General features: G+C 44.4%; 1 protein-coding gene across 11 annotated transcripts in view; it reads left to right on the top strand.

Moving 5' to 3' along the window:
- The first annotated feature begins 8,032 nt into the window (after window positions 1-8,032).
- Window positions 8,033-17,323, top strand: part of MSI2 (musashi RNA binding protein 2) — a 393,915-nt gene continuing 384,624 nt past the window's right edge. For 4 of the 11 annotated variants that reach the window (XR_015244053.1, XM_086686880.1, XM_086686884.1 and 1 more), the window contains exons 1-5: window positions 8,035-8,173; window positions 8,467-8,507; window positions 8,838-8,919; window positions 9,627-9,711; window positions 13,575-13,616. Coding sequence is in view for 9 of the 11 variants with exons in the window: in XM_086686880.1 (XP_086543006.1) it covers window positions 8,112-8,173; window positions 8,467-8,507; window positions 8,838-8,919; window positions 9,627-9,711; window positions 13,575-13,616 (312 nt within the window). In the remaining 2 variants the exon portion in view is untranslated. Of the gene's footprint in view, window positions 8,174-8,466; window positions 8,508-8,837; window positions 8,920-9,626; window positions 9,712-13,574; window positions 13,617-17,323 lie in introns of all 11 variants that reach the window. The other 7 variants (XR_015244052.1, XM_086686878.1, XM_086686883.1 and 4 more) reach the window with 3 other exon arrangements.

Raw genomic sequence — 17,323 nt, 5'->3', positions numbered from 1 at the left:
AAAAGAAAAAAAAAAAAGAATGGTATGCCAGAAACAAAGGTGAACAATTTGGTAAACCTGGGCAAATCTAGACAAGAACTGCATAAAACCAAAATGACAGTTAGTGATCCAACGTAGGCGTATTAGAAGCAGGTGGGTCCAAAATAACAAGCCACACTAACATGTAAGAGGGAGGATGTAATGGAAATGGAATCATTCTTAGTTTACAGTATAGTTTTTTTTTTTTAATTTTTTTTTTCAACGTTTATTTATTTTTGAGACAGAGAGAGACAGAGCATGAACAGGGGAGGGGCAGAGACAGAGGGAGACACAGAATCTGAAACAGGCTGCAGGCTCTGAGCGGTCAGCACAGAGCCCGATGCGGGGCTCGAACTCATGGGCCGTGAGATCATGACCTGAGCCGAAGTCGGACGCTTAACCGACCAAGCCACCCAGGCACCCCAATTTACGGTATAGTTTTAAGAGGGATGGATTAAGCGTGTATGTTAAAAATTGTAAAATAACCACCAAAAGACTGGAAATGGAATTTACAACTTCTAAATTAAGAGGAAAGGGGAACAAAGAATTCTCGATCGATTCAATAGACAGAAAGGAAGTAAACAAAAAACTTAAGACAAAGAATAAACAAAAGGTGCAAAATGAGATTAAAGACATAAATTCCGAAACGTTGGAAATCAGTAGATCGATCGGTTCTCTTACATGTTGTCAGTGGGAGCACAAATTGAAACAGCAGTCTAGAAAATTGCTTAGCATTATACTGTACAGTTTTATTTTCATATACCTTATGACCCAGTCATTGTTGCAAAGAAAAATTCCTGTCCACATGCATCAGAAGACGAGAATGTTCATTATAGCCCTGCTCATAACAGCAAAAAATTGGAATAACCCCAAGGCCTGTGATAGGATAATGGGCAGAATAAACTGTGGGAGAATCATACAACAGAATACTATACAACCACAAAGAAGGGTGAACTACAACCAGATGCAAGAATCTAGCTGAATCGTGACAATGTTACATTGGATAAAAAACCTAAATCTCAGAAAAATTTCATACTGATTTAAAATAAGCATGTGACAACATTTTGATAAAAATTTTTAAGAGTAAAGGAATAATAAATACAAGATTGAGATTAGTCATTGCTTCAGATGAAGGAAAAGATAGAGGAGAAGCATACAGGTACTTGTAAGTCGTTGTTACTGCTTTCGTTCTCGAATTGAATAACAGGGTTACCAGTGTTCATATACCAATGATGATAGTGTGTTAATCCCAGAGATTATGACTAATACACTGTTGCACCCCTAAGTTTCATTAAAAACATCACATTAAATGTAAGTGGATAAAACTTTACCAGTCAGATAAATAAATGAACAAGATCCAGCTATGTGCTGTTCTCATGAGACTCACCTAAAACTTAAAGACACAGGAAGGTGGAAAACAAAGGATGGAAAAAGATAGGCTAGTCAAATGCTAATTAGAAGATGGAGTAGTTATGGGGCGCCTGGGTGGCGCAGTCGGTTAAGCGTCCGACTTCAGCCAGGTCACGATCTTGCGGTCTGTGAGTTCGAGCCCCGCGTCAGGCTCTGGGCTGATGGCTCAGAGCCTGGAGCCTGTTTCCGATTCTGTGTCTCCCTCTCTCTCTGCCCCTCCCCCGTTCATGCTCTGTCTCTCTCTGTCCCAAAAATAAATAAACGTTGGAAAAAAAAAATTAAAAAAAAAAAAAAAAAAAAAAGAAGATGGAGTAGTTATATATTTCCCAGGCAAAGCAGACTTTAAAGCCAAAAGCACTAGGGCTAAAGATCATTTGTGTATAGTTGACCCTTGAACCATGCAGGGGTTAGGGGCGAGGACTCCCTGAGCAGTTGCAAATCTGTGTATGACTTCTGACTCTCCCAAACTTAATTACTAACAGCCCACTATTACTGGAAGACATGAACAGTCAATTAATACATTCTGTATATATGTTATATACCATATTCTTACAATAAATAACACAATTACATATTTGTATGTTATATTATAATGGTATTCTTACAATAGGTAACATATACAGCCAATTAGCACATACTTTGCATGTTATATGTATTATATACTGTATTCTCACAATACAGTAAGCTAGAGAAAAGAAAATTTTATCAAGAAAATCATAAGGAGGTGCACCTGGGTGGCTCGATCAGTTGAGTATCTGACTTTGGCTCGGGTCATATCTTGCAGTTCCTGAGTTTGAGCCCCTCATCAGGCTGGCTGCTGTCCGCATGGAGCCTGCTTTGGATCCTCTGTCCCCCTTCTCTCTGTCCCTCTCCGCTTGTTCCGTCTCTCTCTCTCTCTCTCTCTCTCTTTCTCTCAAGAACAATAAATTTAAAAAAAGAAATCATAAGGAAGAGAAAATACACAGTAATTTCACAGTACTGTACTGTATTTATTGAAAAAGTTTGCATATAAGTGGACCTGCACAGTTCAAACCTGTGTTGTTCAAGGGTCAACTGTATATATTAAAGACACGATTCACTAGAAAAACAGTATATCTAAGTTTATATGTACCTAATAACATAGCTTCAAAATACATAAAGCAAAAAAGTAAGAGAAATAAAATGTAAACAGCCCTTTTTGACCTACCTTATCACATACCTTTAAAATACAGAGAAATCAAAATTTGAGAGTTTTTTTTAGGAGAAATTGGCAAATTCAGTCACATAAAGAGATTTTGATCAGAAGTGATAGATCAAACAGACAATATTAGTAAGGGTATAGAAAATCTGTATAACAATTAACAAGCTTGATTTAATAGATCTATATAGAATGCCACACTTAATAGTTAAGGCATATACATTCTTTTTAAAAAAAATTTTTTTTAACATTTATTCATTCTTTGAGAGACACAGAGAGAACACAAGCAAGGGAGGGGCAGAGAGAGGGGGAGACACAGAATCCGAAGCAGGCTCCAGGCTCTGAGCTGTCAGCACAGAGCCTGACACAGGGCCTATCTGGCACCCCAACATACACATTCTTTTCAAAAGCACATGGAATACTTATAAAACTGACCTTTTGGCAAATAATAAATAACAAAGAATCCCAACAAATAACAAAGATTCTGCTTCATACAGACCACCTTCTCTGACCATAATTCAGTTAAGTTAGATATAACTAAAAATCAAAACAAAAAACTTATGTTTAGAAATATAAAGATACACATGTATTGAGGCAAAGAAGAAATCATACTTGAAATCTAAATATTCTTTGCCTATGATGATAATAAAAATTCTCTATATCTTGTGGAATGTACTTTGAGTGGTACTCAGAGTGAAATACATAGTTACATGTTACAATCAGAAAACAGAAGGCTGAAAATTAAGTACTTAAGCCACCAATTCAAAAAAAGAAATTTAAGCAGCAACAGAATAAACCCAAAGAGAGCAGAAGAAATAAGATGTATATTAATAATACGCAACATATATTATGTTCTTACATGTGGTATATATTCTTGTATATGGTATGTGCTCTTATTCTTACATATAAGAAGATAAGAAAGATATGGAACGATTTATAAAAACAAAAGTCAATAAAACTAAAAAGTAGTATTAGCCAAAGTAAAAGCTGGTTCTTTGAAACCACTAATAGAGAGAAGACACACAAGTGAAATAAACAGAGATCTCTAGCACCACTGATCCAGGAAAGGGAAGACACATATGCAATAATACTAGGAAGGAAAAAATGGACACTGTAGATAGATGCGGCGATGTTTCAAATATATTGAGGAAACTATCTACAGCGTTTTGTTAATACATTTGAAAACCTAGTTGCTATGAATCACTTCCTTGAGAAATACAATGTTTAAGAACTGACTCAAGAAGAATATAAAACCTAAAGAGATCCACAGCCACTAAAGAAATGGAATCCGTAGAAATCAACCTAGGAAATGTTTATTCCATACCCAGACATTTTACCGGGAAGTTCTACCAAACACTCAAGGAACACATAATTCCAATTGTATACACACTTCCAGAAAATGAAAAAAGAAGAATCATTTACTAGTTCACTTTATGAGGCCAGTATATCCAGACAAAGGCAATACAAGAAGGGAAAATTGCAGCCGATGTGACTTACGGACATTGATACAAAAAATCCTACAACTGAATTAGATGTTGACTTTCTTTTTCTTTCTTTCTTTTTCTTTTTTTCTTTCTTTCTTTCTTTCTTTCTCTTTCTTTTTTTTCTCTTTCTCTTTCTTCCTTCCTCCCTTCCCTTCCATTTTCTTTCTTTCTTTCTTTTCTTCTTTCTTCTCTTTCTTTCTCTCCCTCTCCCTCTCTCCCTCCCTTCCTTCCCTCCTTCCTTTCTTTCATTTGCTCAACAAATACTTAGTGAGTGTCAACCATGCACTGATAGGCACTGTGCTAATATGTGGAGAGCAGAGACACTCGGGAGCTTATGTTTTGGTGGAGAAGGTGAGGGACAAAGCAAATGATTGCACAGGTTTAGGTACATAGAGGACATTCTGGCAGGATAACAGTGCCTACCAAGGGGGATTTGACCGGGTCAGAGAGGTCAGAGAAAGCTTTCCTGGCATATTAGTGGAGGAAGAAATGGTGTGGGAAGAATGCTTGGAAGGCTATCACAGGGGCTCAAGTGGGAGATTTGGGATGCAGTAGTAGGGAAGATGAATTTGAGAGATACTTAAGAAGTGAAACCTACACACCTTCATGATCGTGCATGGGAAGGCGTCAACCTGGAGAGGGGCCAACCTTGTCTCTAGGATGACTGGGGTTCTGTTGATTCATATAATGAATTTTAAGAGAGTCTTAGATTCAGGGGGAAAAAGCATGCATGTGATTTGGGACATGCACGTTGAGTCTGGGGTACTCACAGGAAGGCTAAGCGGAGTTAGTGAAAGGAAATTAACCAGAGCCTGGAGTTCTGTGGAGAAGTTAGGCCAAAGATTTTTTTTTTTAAGTTTATTTATTTATTTGAGAGAGAGAGAGACAGAAGAAGCCCCAAGTTACTGTCAGCACGGAGCCTGATGTGGGGCTCAATCTCATGAACTGTGAGATCATGACCTGAGCCAAAATCAAGAGTGGGATGCTTAGCCAACTGAGCCACCCAGGCGCCGCAGGCCAGAGATTTTAATTTGAGTGGCATCAGCAAGTAAGTAGTATTTAAACCCACCCTTCAGAGGAGCTCATCCAGGGAGGGTAGGTAGCTAGGGGAGAGAATGAACACCACTATTTCAAAGAAAGGCAGAGGAGGAACCGGGGCAAAGAGACGGAGAAGGAATGGCTGGAGAAGTAGGAGGAAAACCAAAAGAATGTGGGCATTGAGGATGCCAAGGGAAGAGTGAGTTACAAGAAGGGAGCACCTAACAGTGTCAAGGGCTGTAGAGAGCGTACAGGACCGACATGGTGCTGCTGAAATTCTCGTGACCTGGGGGCTGCATTAAGTGAGTGACCTGGAAAACAAACGTATAATAAATAATAACATTATTACAAATAACATGGTGCAAAGGCGCAGCAAGGGAGAATTTTTTTGGGACAGTGAAGCTCCTCTGCATCTTGGATTGGTTATCGCGGTGACTGCTCCCTCCTATGCATTTGTCAAAAACTCAGAGAATTACAGACCAAGAAGAGAAAATGTTACCGCCTGTAAATGAAAAATAAATAAGTGAAAACAATGTAGTAATGGAAATATAAGATCAAGCTCTCCCTCAACCACTGACTTTGTAATTGCAGTGCTGGACCCTCTCAGGGTTTTAATTCAGCTCAGTGTCAGCTTGTGTAGGTCTACAACAGGCAACAAGGGCACCCCACTCTCGCCTTGTGAAGGACAGAATAAATATGCATGCAACAGAGCCAAAGGGCATCAGAGTGATGGCCAGAGCCCCTCTTAGGAGCTGACTGGTGGGGGTGGGGTGTAGCCCGCCCAGCTTGGCTCCTCTGGGACCTTGATGTCGAATGAGGGGGTTAGGTCAGGAAAGGCTTTCTACCTCAGATGGTCTGTGGTTCTAGTATAAAAATCCCCAACGAAATCCAACTAGCTCTGTTGTCTGCGTTTTGTTATGGAAAATAGTCGTAATAAACAATGACCATAACAACAACTGGGCCATCATCACATGAGACCCCAGATGATTTGGGAAGCAGCTTGGAGCGATGGGGAAAATGCCTGGGTTTGTGGTTTAAAGCTTTAAAGTGTCTTCAAAACAACCATAGTTAAGTAATGACTGATAATAAGCACAACCCATATAGGTTTGCAATAAAAAAATGGACTTTTCTATTTCTTTACTCCAATCTCTCCTCTCACCCCCATCAATACTGTCAGTGAGGAATTATCCCAAATTTAGGACAGGGAGATTAAGAATCTGATCATCCAAGGCTCCACATATTCCACTTTCCCATGACCCACAGTGAATCTGGTACAGTTTTGGTGTTGAGTGTATTCCATTGTGTCCTAATCCTATGAAAATTAATGGGAACGTGTTAATTGGGCATCAATTCATACTTAACATTAATCTGCGTATTTGATGAACCACAACTTTATGTTGCCCCTCATGCCATATTAAGTCAATTTATTGTAATAATTTAAAACAATAAGGATAATTGTATCCTTATTGTTTTCAAGACCTCATAAATTGAATCCAGCCTGAATCTGGCCAGCCTGGAATCTGCTGGAGAAGTGTGTGATGCCTTTGGGAAGCTGCAGGCATCGTCTTTTTGGGGTTTTCGGGGCGGGAAGGGATGAAACGAATATTTATTAAGCACCTACTGTGTACCAGGACCTGTGCGACACCACGTTGCTACCAAGGTGGTAGCTAGGGGGTGTGTGTCTGAAGCCTTCTGCTACCCTTAGCTACCTCCCTAGATGGTGGGGGTCCTGGGCTATTTCAACCACATACGGCATAGAGACAGTGAAAATATGTAACGAACCAGTTGGAGACGGGTTTCCTGAAAATAACCACCCTTCCCAGCCATCCCAAAGATGCCTCAAAACGATTTCTCACTATATACAAAAATTTGCTTTGAACCCCAATCATTTGACCTTGACCCCTATAAACCTATTTTATTATATTTTTTAAACTCCGTATGATTAACGCGGAAACCCCTCCTTCGGCACTTTCTCACCACTGGAATCCCGTCAGTTTCTCAAAGTTCCAAAATAACCTTTCCCCGGCACGGATTCGTACCTCTGCCGGGGAAGGGCGGGGAGCGGCGCAAGACGTGCCGGTGTGGAGCGAGAGCCAGAGAGAACTTCCAGCGCGAAAGGAAAATAAAACTTGTGGCTGGTGTTTGTGCGGGAGGGTCTCCGCAATCCTGAAGCTGCCCGATCCTGGGGGGTTTCCGGGGCCCGCCGAGGAGCGCCAGGGTTCGGGTTTGATCCCGACGTCCTTGACCTAAATTTCTGCGCGGTGGCTGGAAAAAGGGCGCAGAGCCGGCCGGGCGGCTGGTGCCATCCCCGGATCCCGGTGGCTGGGGCGGCGAACTTGAATGAAGAGGCCGAACTGGAGGGGGTGGGGGGCGTCTCCTCCCATGCCCGAGCGAGGAGTGGCGGCGAGTTCCCCGCGCCTCCCCCTCCCCCGATCCACCCGCCCCCCGCAGCCCATGTGATCCCGGGAAGTCGGGGTGCGCTCCCCCTCGCCCGGCGCCCTGCCCGGCTGGAGGCGGGGCCGCCTCCGGCCGCGGGGTTCGCGCACCGCCCCCGTGGGTCCGGCCGCGAGGGGCCGAGTGTGCGCGCGCGGGCAGGCGGGGGCCGCACCGGGGTGCGTGACGTCACCGGCATTGGTTACACGACGTTCTAGAACTCCGCCCCACGTGCGCCGGGGAGGAGGGGGAGGAGGAGGAGGAGGAGATGGGGGTGGGGAGGAGGAGGGGGAGAGGTGGGGATGGGCCGGGGGGGCGGGGACGGGGGGGTGTGCGAGCAGCGGGGCTGAGCTAAGCCGAGCCCACGTGTGACGGCTCTCGCCGCTGCCCCGGCTCCGCCGCTCGCTGAGAGATTCGGAGGAGCCCGGGCGGGGGGGAGGAGGAGGGGGAGGAGGGAGCGGGAGATCTCGGGGCTCGGAGCCGGCCGCCGCTCCGCTCGGATCGCTGTGGGGCTCGGTTTTTTGGGGGTGGGGGGGCGGGGGGGCTCAGATATGGAGGCAAATGGGAGCCAAGGCACCTCGGGCAGCGCCAACGACTCCCAGCACGACCCCGGGTAAGTTTCCAGCCGCTGCCCACCGCGCCGCCTCGGGCTCGCTCTCCTTGCAGCGGCGGGGACGGCGGTGCGCGGAGCCGGGCATCTCCCGCGCCCCCCCTCCCCTCCCGCGCGCCCCCCCCGTGGAAGTTACACACCTTTGGATTGCATTTCGCCGTCACCTTCTCCCCCACCCCACCTCCCGGCTCTCGCTCGCTCGCTCCCCCCCGCTTTCCTTTTAGCTTTTGTAAGTTACACGTCAAAATGGCCGATCTGACATCGGTGCTCACTTCTGTTATGTTTTCTCCCTCTAGTAAAATGTTTATCGGTGGACTGAGCTGGCAGACCTCACCAGGTAAGGGAGGGAGGGGGGGACGTCTGGGTCCCCCCCTTCTTGGCTTCTTTATTGCTCTTTGTTATCCCGGTGTAAGAGCCCCCCCCCCCCGCCATTGGCTCCCCACTTCTCCTGTGCAAGGTTATTTTTTTAAATAGCAAATCCTTTCCGAGCCCTCTACGCGACCTCTGTTGCCGAATTTCCCCCGCGTGTGCAAAAAATGCAAAAACAAAACAGAATAACAACAGAAAACTACTTTTGGTTTTTGTCCTTGATCAAAATTTGCATTGCTTTTTTTTTTCCACACCTTCTCTCCCCCCCCCCCCCATCTCTCTCTTTCTCTCTCTACAGATAGCCTTAGAGACTATTTTAGCAAATTTGGAGAAATTAGAGAATGTATGGTCATGAGAGATCCCACTACGAAACGCTCCAGGTAAACCATTCCCTTCTGGATTTTGTCTTTATTTTAGAACAAAGTTTAAGTGTTATTTTTGGAGGTGTCTTCGGAAGTAGCTAAGCGGATTTAGAATGGGGCTCAGGCATGTGGCTGGTTTCGAACGTCGCTCTATTCCACCCCCGCCCCCGCCCCCATAACCCCAAAGGTTATTGTTAATTGGGGTTGAACTCTGGATACAGAGATGTCCATCTCCCCGCTTTAAGTCATTTTCCCGTCGCTTCTTTTTTCTCCTGTTTAAGATGACGTTCAGCTTCATTCACTTTCTACATAGTTTTTTTTTTTTTTTTAATGTATGGTTTCCCCACACTCCCAGCTCCCCAAACTCTTAAGCCCCTTTGAGAAAGCTGCATGAATCTCTTCGGAGTGCCGAGTGCCGGGTTTTCTTGGGAATAAAACAAAGCGTTAAGAAGGGAAGGGGAGGAGGAGAGGAAACTGAGGTGGCGAAAGAGTGGAGACACCAGCATTTTCCAAGTTACCTCCACCCGCCCTGCCCCCGTTCCACTTCCCCCATTAACCTTGATGTGTTTTCTTGCGGGGTGGAGGGGAACTGGGGGAGGGCTGTGGGACGTGGGGGTCCGAGGGGGCAACTTTTGCTCTCCATTCTGCATTAGGGCTCACTCCTTGTTGCTTTCAATGGTGTCACATTTTCTTGTTTGTTTTTCTCCCTCTTTGTCTCATTTCAGAGGCTTCGGTTTCGTCACGTTCGCAGACCCAGCAAGTGTAGATAAAGTATTAGGTCAGCCCCACCATGAGTTAGATTCCAAGACGGTAGGTTGCTTTCTGTCGTCGTTGTTGTTGTTTGCCCCTGCTCAGGACCGATCTGGGCATTGACAGCCCCATTTAAAGGGACAGTGCTTTCTTTTGCTTCTGTGCTGAGAACTGGGTACTTATAAGCAGGGCTTGCGAGTTGGCTCTAAAGTTTGCTGCAATGGCTGGGCTTGGGGTTTTCTTTTTAGAGCCTGTCCCACTGCAGCTCCAGATGCTCCGGAGCGAAGGCTTGGGGGAGGGGTGGGCTTGGGGAGAGGCTATCTATCGGGGCCCAGGGACCCTGCAGAGAAACTACACTACAGAGCAAAGGCAACTTTTCTTTGTCAGCCGAGCATAGCACGCGTTACCAACTGTGGCTGTGGGAACTGGCTTTTAGAAGGCACAGCCCGCTCCGTGGCCAGCCGAGAGGGACCGGGGATGGGAAGACGGCGAGGGGGCGCTAATCACAAATTCAGGCAACAGGTTCCTCTTGGGGCACTTAGGATTTGGAATGTGGTTTGAGGAGGAGAGACCTCACAGAGCCAAGCTGGGCGTCCAGCGGGTGACTCCAGATGGAGTGAAATCTAAGACTGATAAGGCCTGGGGTTTCCAAGTGATTTGTTTTTGCCCCCCCCCCCCCCCCCCCCCCGCCCCTTCAGATCCTTTATTTTGAACGTGGATACTTTTATAGCGTTAGAAGGTTTCAGAGTCCAGTGTTGAGAGGGGGAAAGTCTCTCGGTAGAGATTAGAAGAGGAAGGGAAGAAAGATACTAGTATATAGCAGTAAATATAATGCAGGGGGGAGCTCGTGGTGTTCTATTTAGACCCCTGTGGTAGCTTTGTGGCTCTCCCCTTTCCCTTTACCTCTATTAGAATTTCCCCACAGTTTTTATACATCTGCCAAAGCAGGGTCCCTGAGGTGACACTGGGATGCAGTGCTGGGCGGCTTGGGACCACTCTTCTCTGTGGTGGGTAGTGGGGCAAGGCAAGGGGTCAAGTTCTAGTCCCAGCTGCCCTTTATGAACTTGGGCAAGTTATTCCCTGCCCCAGGGCCTCAGTTTCCTTTTCTGTTAAATACAGGAGTGGAGCAGAGTGATCTTTGAAGTCCCTTTTGGCTTTTACATTGAGGGGAAATGAAAAAAAAAAAGAAAAAGAAAAGAAACCTGGCCACCTTTGGTGCAAGTGAATTTATTTGCAAATTTACCCTCTTTCTCTGATCAGAGGTCCCTACCCCCAAAGACAGGACCCCCACACATTTTAAGTTGCTTTATTAATTGTGCTGGACTTGTCATAACTTGCAGCCCAGCCTTTTTGTGCTTTTAGATAATTTAATTTTAGGGACAGTCATTTGTAGGGTGATAATGAGTGTCTGAAGAAATTTTTTTTTTCCTCCTTAACTTCTTGGCTAGACGTTTCAAAAAGCTAGCAGAATTAAAGAGGAAAATATTTGAAGGCAAATTCAGGAATTTATTATTCACTCCCTCTCCCTACCCCGGGTAAGAGAAATAGTATTTGGTTTCTATGGTGGTTGGTGGGTCATAGCCCTCAGTATCAGGTGCAAAGCCTGTGGTTTTCCCTCCCTAATTGTTTGTGGATATGTTTTGGTCACTATTCTTTAGTATAACCTAGATTTTGACTTTGTTTCAACGTTCAGTGCAGGAGGCAGAAGCGGTTGGTTTATTGACATGGAAACGAGGATCTTGTTTACGTTACCTTAAAAGCTTTGTTTAGGTAACGGCCATTCACATCCAAAATAGTACCCTAGTCTTTTCCTAGAGGATTTGTAGCTACAGTAAGTAGAGCTGTACCTAACTAACTAATGTTTTAATTTTTGGTAGTTTTTTTGTTTTTGTTTTTGTTGTTCGTTAAAAAAAAAAAAAAAAAAAGAAAATAGTTGACAGGGATGTGCAAAAGGTTGGGATTTGCCATACCTGTCTTGACCTGTGCCCTCCTTGAGAGATTTCAGAGTGCCTACTTTGCACACTGAAGACCTCGAACTTGCCTGGTGGTATAACATGCTGTTTTCACAACACACGATATGGGCATTCTGAATTGGCTTTGGTGTTTGTAATTTTAGATATTTCTTGAGTGTTTCACTTTCTTCACTGTTCCCTATTCCCCCAGCTTCGGGTCTCTCTCCCAACACGTCCCTCACCTTTTTCTGCACAAACAAGGTGACTTCTTACTGCAATTTTGTGCTGGTCAGCCAAAAAAAAACCAAAAAAACAAAAAACAAAACAAACAAACAAACAAAAAAAAACCCAGTAGTTTGGGGGAGTGTTTATAAAAAGACGGATCTGTCTTAATGTTTGGTCAACAGAATGGAAAATCCACACCTGTTGTATTTCTCTTGTAGACAGCTCTAGTCAGTGCTGAATACACCTGTAGATGCGGTAATGTTAATCTTGATGAAAGGGTAGTTTCCTAGATCAGAGACTTTTGTCTGTTTTAGTTTTTGAAAAGTAATCTCTCATTTCTCAGGTGATGTTTAAAGGTAAAAAAACATGCTGTGGATTTTTGTTAGGTCTGTAAACTACCTTCATAAAAGTAGTAAATCTTTGTATGTCTTAACTGCTGGGATGTCCTAAGGGATATAAATCTGGGAGCAAGAACTATCTGGTGTGCCTTCCCCCTTCTCTGTGCTTTTCCCCAAAGCATTATTCCAACCCCCTCAATGACAGAACTGAAAACAAGGATCAGGTTTACATTTTAAAAGGGGAAAATTGTACTATGAAAGCCAGAGCCTCTAAATAAACTTGTAGCAATATTCTGTGTTGAGTTTTACCCAAAGATTTGTGATATTTAGAAATCTAATGAAAACCAGTAATGGGGAATTTTTTTATTCTTTCCCTGCCCATAGTTTCTATCCAACAACTCCCCCCACCTGGAATCAGCCTATTAGATTTCAAGTGTTTCCGTGGGAATTGTTTTGAGTTTTAAAGCCATTCCTTGATTGAGAATCATGGGTTCTGCATTTGATCTGGGGTAGAGAATGTTTTTCCATTCCGTTTGGGGTTGGGGTAAGAGGAATATCCTGATCGATACACTAGATTCTAACTTCTTTTTTTCAGTAATTTTTTTTTACCCTCTCCCCATGATGGCCTTCCTTACTTTTGTAATTTGAGGTTGGTTGCTCATAGAGTCTTACCCCGTGTGGTTTTTAAAATCCAGGTGGTTTTAGCTCATGTATTTCTTTTTATCTTATTATTATTTCTTAAGAACTAATAGATTTTGACACCTGCTTTCCCTCGAGGTCTAATACAGAATGAGCTATCTTTTTGGTCAACTCAGGTAACCATGCTTTTGCCAACACGAATGAATGAACTCAAGTCGAGCATCGTGTTGGATCTCTTTGGAGAGTTTTTGGATGTTGAGGGTTTAAAAGAATTTTGGGAATCTCCTTTCCCACCTGCCTTGTTTAGTTATCACCCGGGAGAAGATGTACTATCCAGTTACCTACTGCTGAAACTTACGTTTATTTTTTCAGGTTATAATTTTTTTTTCAACGATGATGTTCCCATCTCTTCTCCCATGGCTGGGAGATGCAAATTAGATGAAAGTAACCATTCACTACCCAGTGCCTGTGGAAGACAAGCGTTTGCTTAAATAAGAACACGTGGGATCTAATTTATTAGGAGCATCACACATTGAAATACGTGGTAGGGCATTTAGAAAGGCTAGCTTTATTTGTTACATTGTGGGAGGGATGAGTAAAGTTTGGATCAAAGCTTAAGGAACTTTTTGAGTGGCCTGAGGCGGTTACTAAAAGCTGGGTTATAAGCCTGAGAAATGAGTGATTAATAATTAGGTGATTAATCATAATTTTTTTTCCCTGTCTCCAAATACTGGAACTGACTCTCACTTTTCCCTTTTTATTCCCCCAGATCGACCCCAAAGTTGCATTTCCTCGTCGGGCGCAACCCAAGGTAAGTAGGAGAATCAGTAGTAGGATTTTAGCGCTCAGAGGTGGTCGCCAAGGATTTCAGATTTCAGAGTACTGGCAATGAAGCATTGAAACCTGGTGCCCTCAGTTCCTTCAGGGTACCAGCCTGTGGCTGTGAGAGTCCAGGCCCGGGCAAGGAGCTCTCCCTGCCAGATAACCGTGTGCGTCTGTAGTCTAGCCCTTCCGAGGTGGGTTCTGAGCATCCAACAGGGGGCAGGGCCAACCCTGATCCTTCGCGGGAGGACAGAGCTCCATCTGTTGCAATATTTATGCAAACCCTCTATTTATTTTTTGAGCATTGCCAAGATCATATCAGGAAAACTTGGACATTTGCTTGTGAGTCTTTTTTGGAGGGTTCTTCTTTTGAGGACTTGCAACGTGGAGTTTATGGAGAGGAGTAGAATTTGAGTAAACAGCTTGTCTTTTCTTGGAAACAACTTCGTAGACCCACGAAGCCCTAAATCTGACAGAGGAGGCAGTGGATGTTCTGGTTTCAGGTGGGAGGGATCACTCAGGGCCCACTGGAAACCAACAGTGCTGCTCTTCCTGCGAGTGCCAGGGCCTGGGGGACAAGTCCTGAGGATGGAACCTTGGAGAAGTGGTACTACAGGATTTGCTTCGGGGATCGAGATAGGCCTTCACTTTTTCACAAGTGTGTGGTTTTCACGGGGCTCGCCAGCTCTGGCTTTGAGAACAGAGCTGAGCTGCATGGAACTCGAGGTGAAATGTACAGGCTTATGTGTTACAATTGCACGTTTTAATTATACTTTTTTCTTCCCTGTATAATTTCAGGAGAGACTTTTTCTGTGTCTTGTGGCCTTGGCATTCTTCTAGGGAGAGGGTAACTGGCAAAACTTCTTGATTCTAGGTCACAAAGGGAAAGGGCTGTGGCTTTTGAAAATTCAGTTTATTTCTTCAAGCATAGTCTCCCAGAAGTGCAAGCTTTTAATTGTGTCAAGGGAGGGATGAAGAACTTTAATGAAGAAAAAGTTAGCATTTGTGGATGAGATTTTGAGAATTTCAGGTTTAGACCTTGCCATGTGATCCTTCCTTCCTTCCTTTTTCTTCCTTCCTTTTTTTTTCCATATAATTTTTCTTTTCCTTTCTTGTCTTTCGGAGGAAACGCAAATCTCTTAAGTAAATATGGCAAAATACTTTCTTAAGACGTTTTTTTCCTAATAAGTAAGCAAAGAATAGCAATTAATGAACCAAAGAGGTTAGATTTTTTTTCCGTACAGAGCACAAACTTTGGAACTGTTACCTGTTTAAAGGTTGCTTTTCAAACTGTGTGCAATCCTTGACATTTCAGAGGCTTCCAGAACTAGCAGGATTTCTTGGGTTTGGAAGAATTACTGTTTCTTCCATAAGTGTGAATCTTCAAATTTCCAGGTTAGTCATTTGATCAGCCAGAACTAGGATCAGATTACCCTAGAGGGAAACTGGAAAAATCCCTGACTTGGTCAAACCGTGGGTTTGACCTGTTTTCTCTTCCCTGTTGTTTCCCCGCCCCTCACCCCTGCCACTTTTTTTTTTTTTTTTTTTTTTAAACCAAGAAGGCTATATTGCAATTTAACATACTCTGGCATTTGGCTTTTCAGCGAGGCATTCAACTTGAAAACGAGACAGACTATTTCTCGAACTTGTCAAGGTGTGCACCTTTCCCCGCCCCCAGCCTGGAGTCTGGGATGTTTTAGGCGGATTGTCAGACTTTTGGATGTGAGCAAACATTATACCAGGTGGGGGAAGACATCTTTCCATGGCGTTCTAGGGATTGCGTAACAATACCTTGCTTTTTATGACACAGTTTACAAAGGACTTTCCTGTCCATCATCTCCATCTGAATCCCCAGGTCCCGAGACACGGAGCAAACCACCTTCCCCAGTCTGTTTGCTCCTCTGTATAATGACAGTGATGGGAGTAGCTCCCTCAGCAGGTTTTGTGAGGAATAAAAGAGGACACACACAGGGTGTGTGGCACAGGGTGAGGACCTCCTAACTCCTCATCTCCACCACTCCCGTTGTTTTTGTCGGTTTAATCGTCACTCTTATTGTTTTCAGACTCAACAGCTGGGGTTCGGATCCTGGCCATGCCGCTCATTAGCTGTGTGAATCTGGGCAAATCATTTGGTTTCTTGGAACCTCGTTTACCCCGTCTCATCAAGTTTTTGCGTGGATTAAATAAGTTAATGAAGGTTAGGTGCTTCCAGAAAGGAATACCTGGAATGTGGTGGTGATACCGTAGGTGTTACCTGCTGTTTTGACTCTTAGCTCTGTTAGGCTGTCACCCCAGTCCCCACGAGAGGCCTCGTAATAATGCTGGTGTCATCTGAATTTATGTGCCAGGTACTGTTGTAGGGACAGTGTGTATGCGAACTCACTTCGTCTTCACCCATGTCCTGTGAGGGTGGGTATTAGTGTTATGTCCAATTTGTGGATGAGGAAACTGAGGCACACGTGAGTTGAGAAGCGGTGTATAGGCAGCCTAGCCCCTCGCCCAGTGTGCGATCCTGTGTGCTGCGGGGCGTGGAGGGCATCTAGGAGTATCACCTGTCCCTTACGGCAGAGGAGGCAGCTCAGAGAGGTCATCGGGCTTCGAGGGGCACGACAGCCAGCACGCCCTTTGAAGTTCCCTGGTTGGGTGATTCACCCAGCCCTTGTGATGTCATCCCATTGTGTGACTCTGTCTGGCAGTGTGTCTCCATCCGACCCCCGAGGGCATCCTTTCACACGGTTCTGGGGTTGCTCAACTCCAGGGGAGCGGATGGGGATTTGGCAAAAGAGGCCTGTGCTGGTTGGGAGTTGGGGCAGGGTGGGGAGAAAGTGCCTTCCTTGTCAACGGTTATTTTCCGATAGAATTTGAGCCCAACCATGGGGATTTCAGACCGAAGTTAGTGTTGGAGAAGCCAAAACCCGGCTGGCAGGAGTATAGAACTTTAAGTCAAGCCTTATTTAGTTTTTGTTTATCCCCCTTCAATAAAACTTCTGTGTGTATGTGTTAGGGTCCCAGTGTGAGGTGAACTGTGCGCCCCCCCCCCCTCCCCCCCGCTGTCCCCCATCGAGGGCTGGGCGAGGAGCTTGTAAATGATACGTCAGCCAGCGTTTCAGTTGACATGCATTTCTCTGCTTTCTGGCTGTCCCTTTTTGCTAGCACCCGCCAGAGAAATAGTCGTGGAGGTGTTAAAACAAGACTAGTGGAAAGAAACTGTAACTTAATACGAAAGAAAATCCGTGGCAGTGAAGAACAGATTTCACATTTGTACTGTCATAATATTCTTTAATGTATCATATAAATAAAAATCCGTTTTGACCAGAATTTTAATGAGCGACCCGAAGGAAGGGTTTTGAATCCTGCAGTTCATTATCCCCCCTTTGCGACGTAAATGCTCACATCTCAAGTGAAGTATAATGGGGCTTTATTAACTAGTCGAGGGGCGACTCTTTGGAGACTAGTGGCCGTTAATTAGTGAAGTACATTTTGATCAGAAGACGATAGGTCCGTTCTGTATCTTCCTATTTCTCTGGATGATTATTTCATTTTGTAAAAAATGGAAGAGGTTCCTCCTCTCTGTCTTTTAAAAAATTAAAATGGTCGTGCTGTTCTAAAAAGATGACTTAATTTAAAGCCGTTGGAGAAACGGGGCTGATTGGGATCAATCATGTCATATCATTTTGTCAGTCCCTTTGGGCAGAA

This window comes from Puma concolor, chromosome E1, assembly GCF_028749965.1.
Source record: "Puma concolor isolate L17-30 chromosome E1, mPumCon1.1.hap2, whole genome shotgun sequence".
NCBI lineage: Eukaryota > Metazoa > Chordata > Mammalia > Carnivora > Felidae > Puma > Puma concolor.
This window is presented reverse-complemented; position numbering and strand designations above follow the sequence as displayed.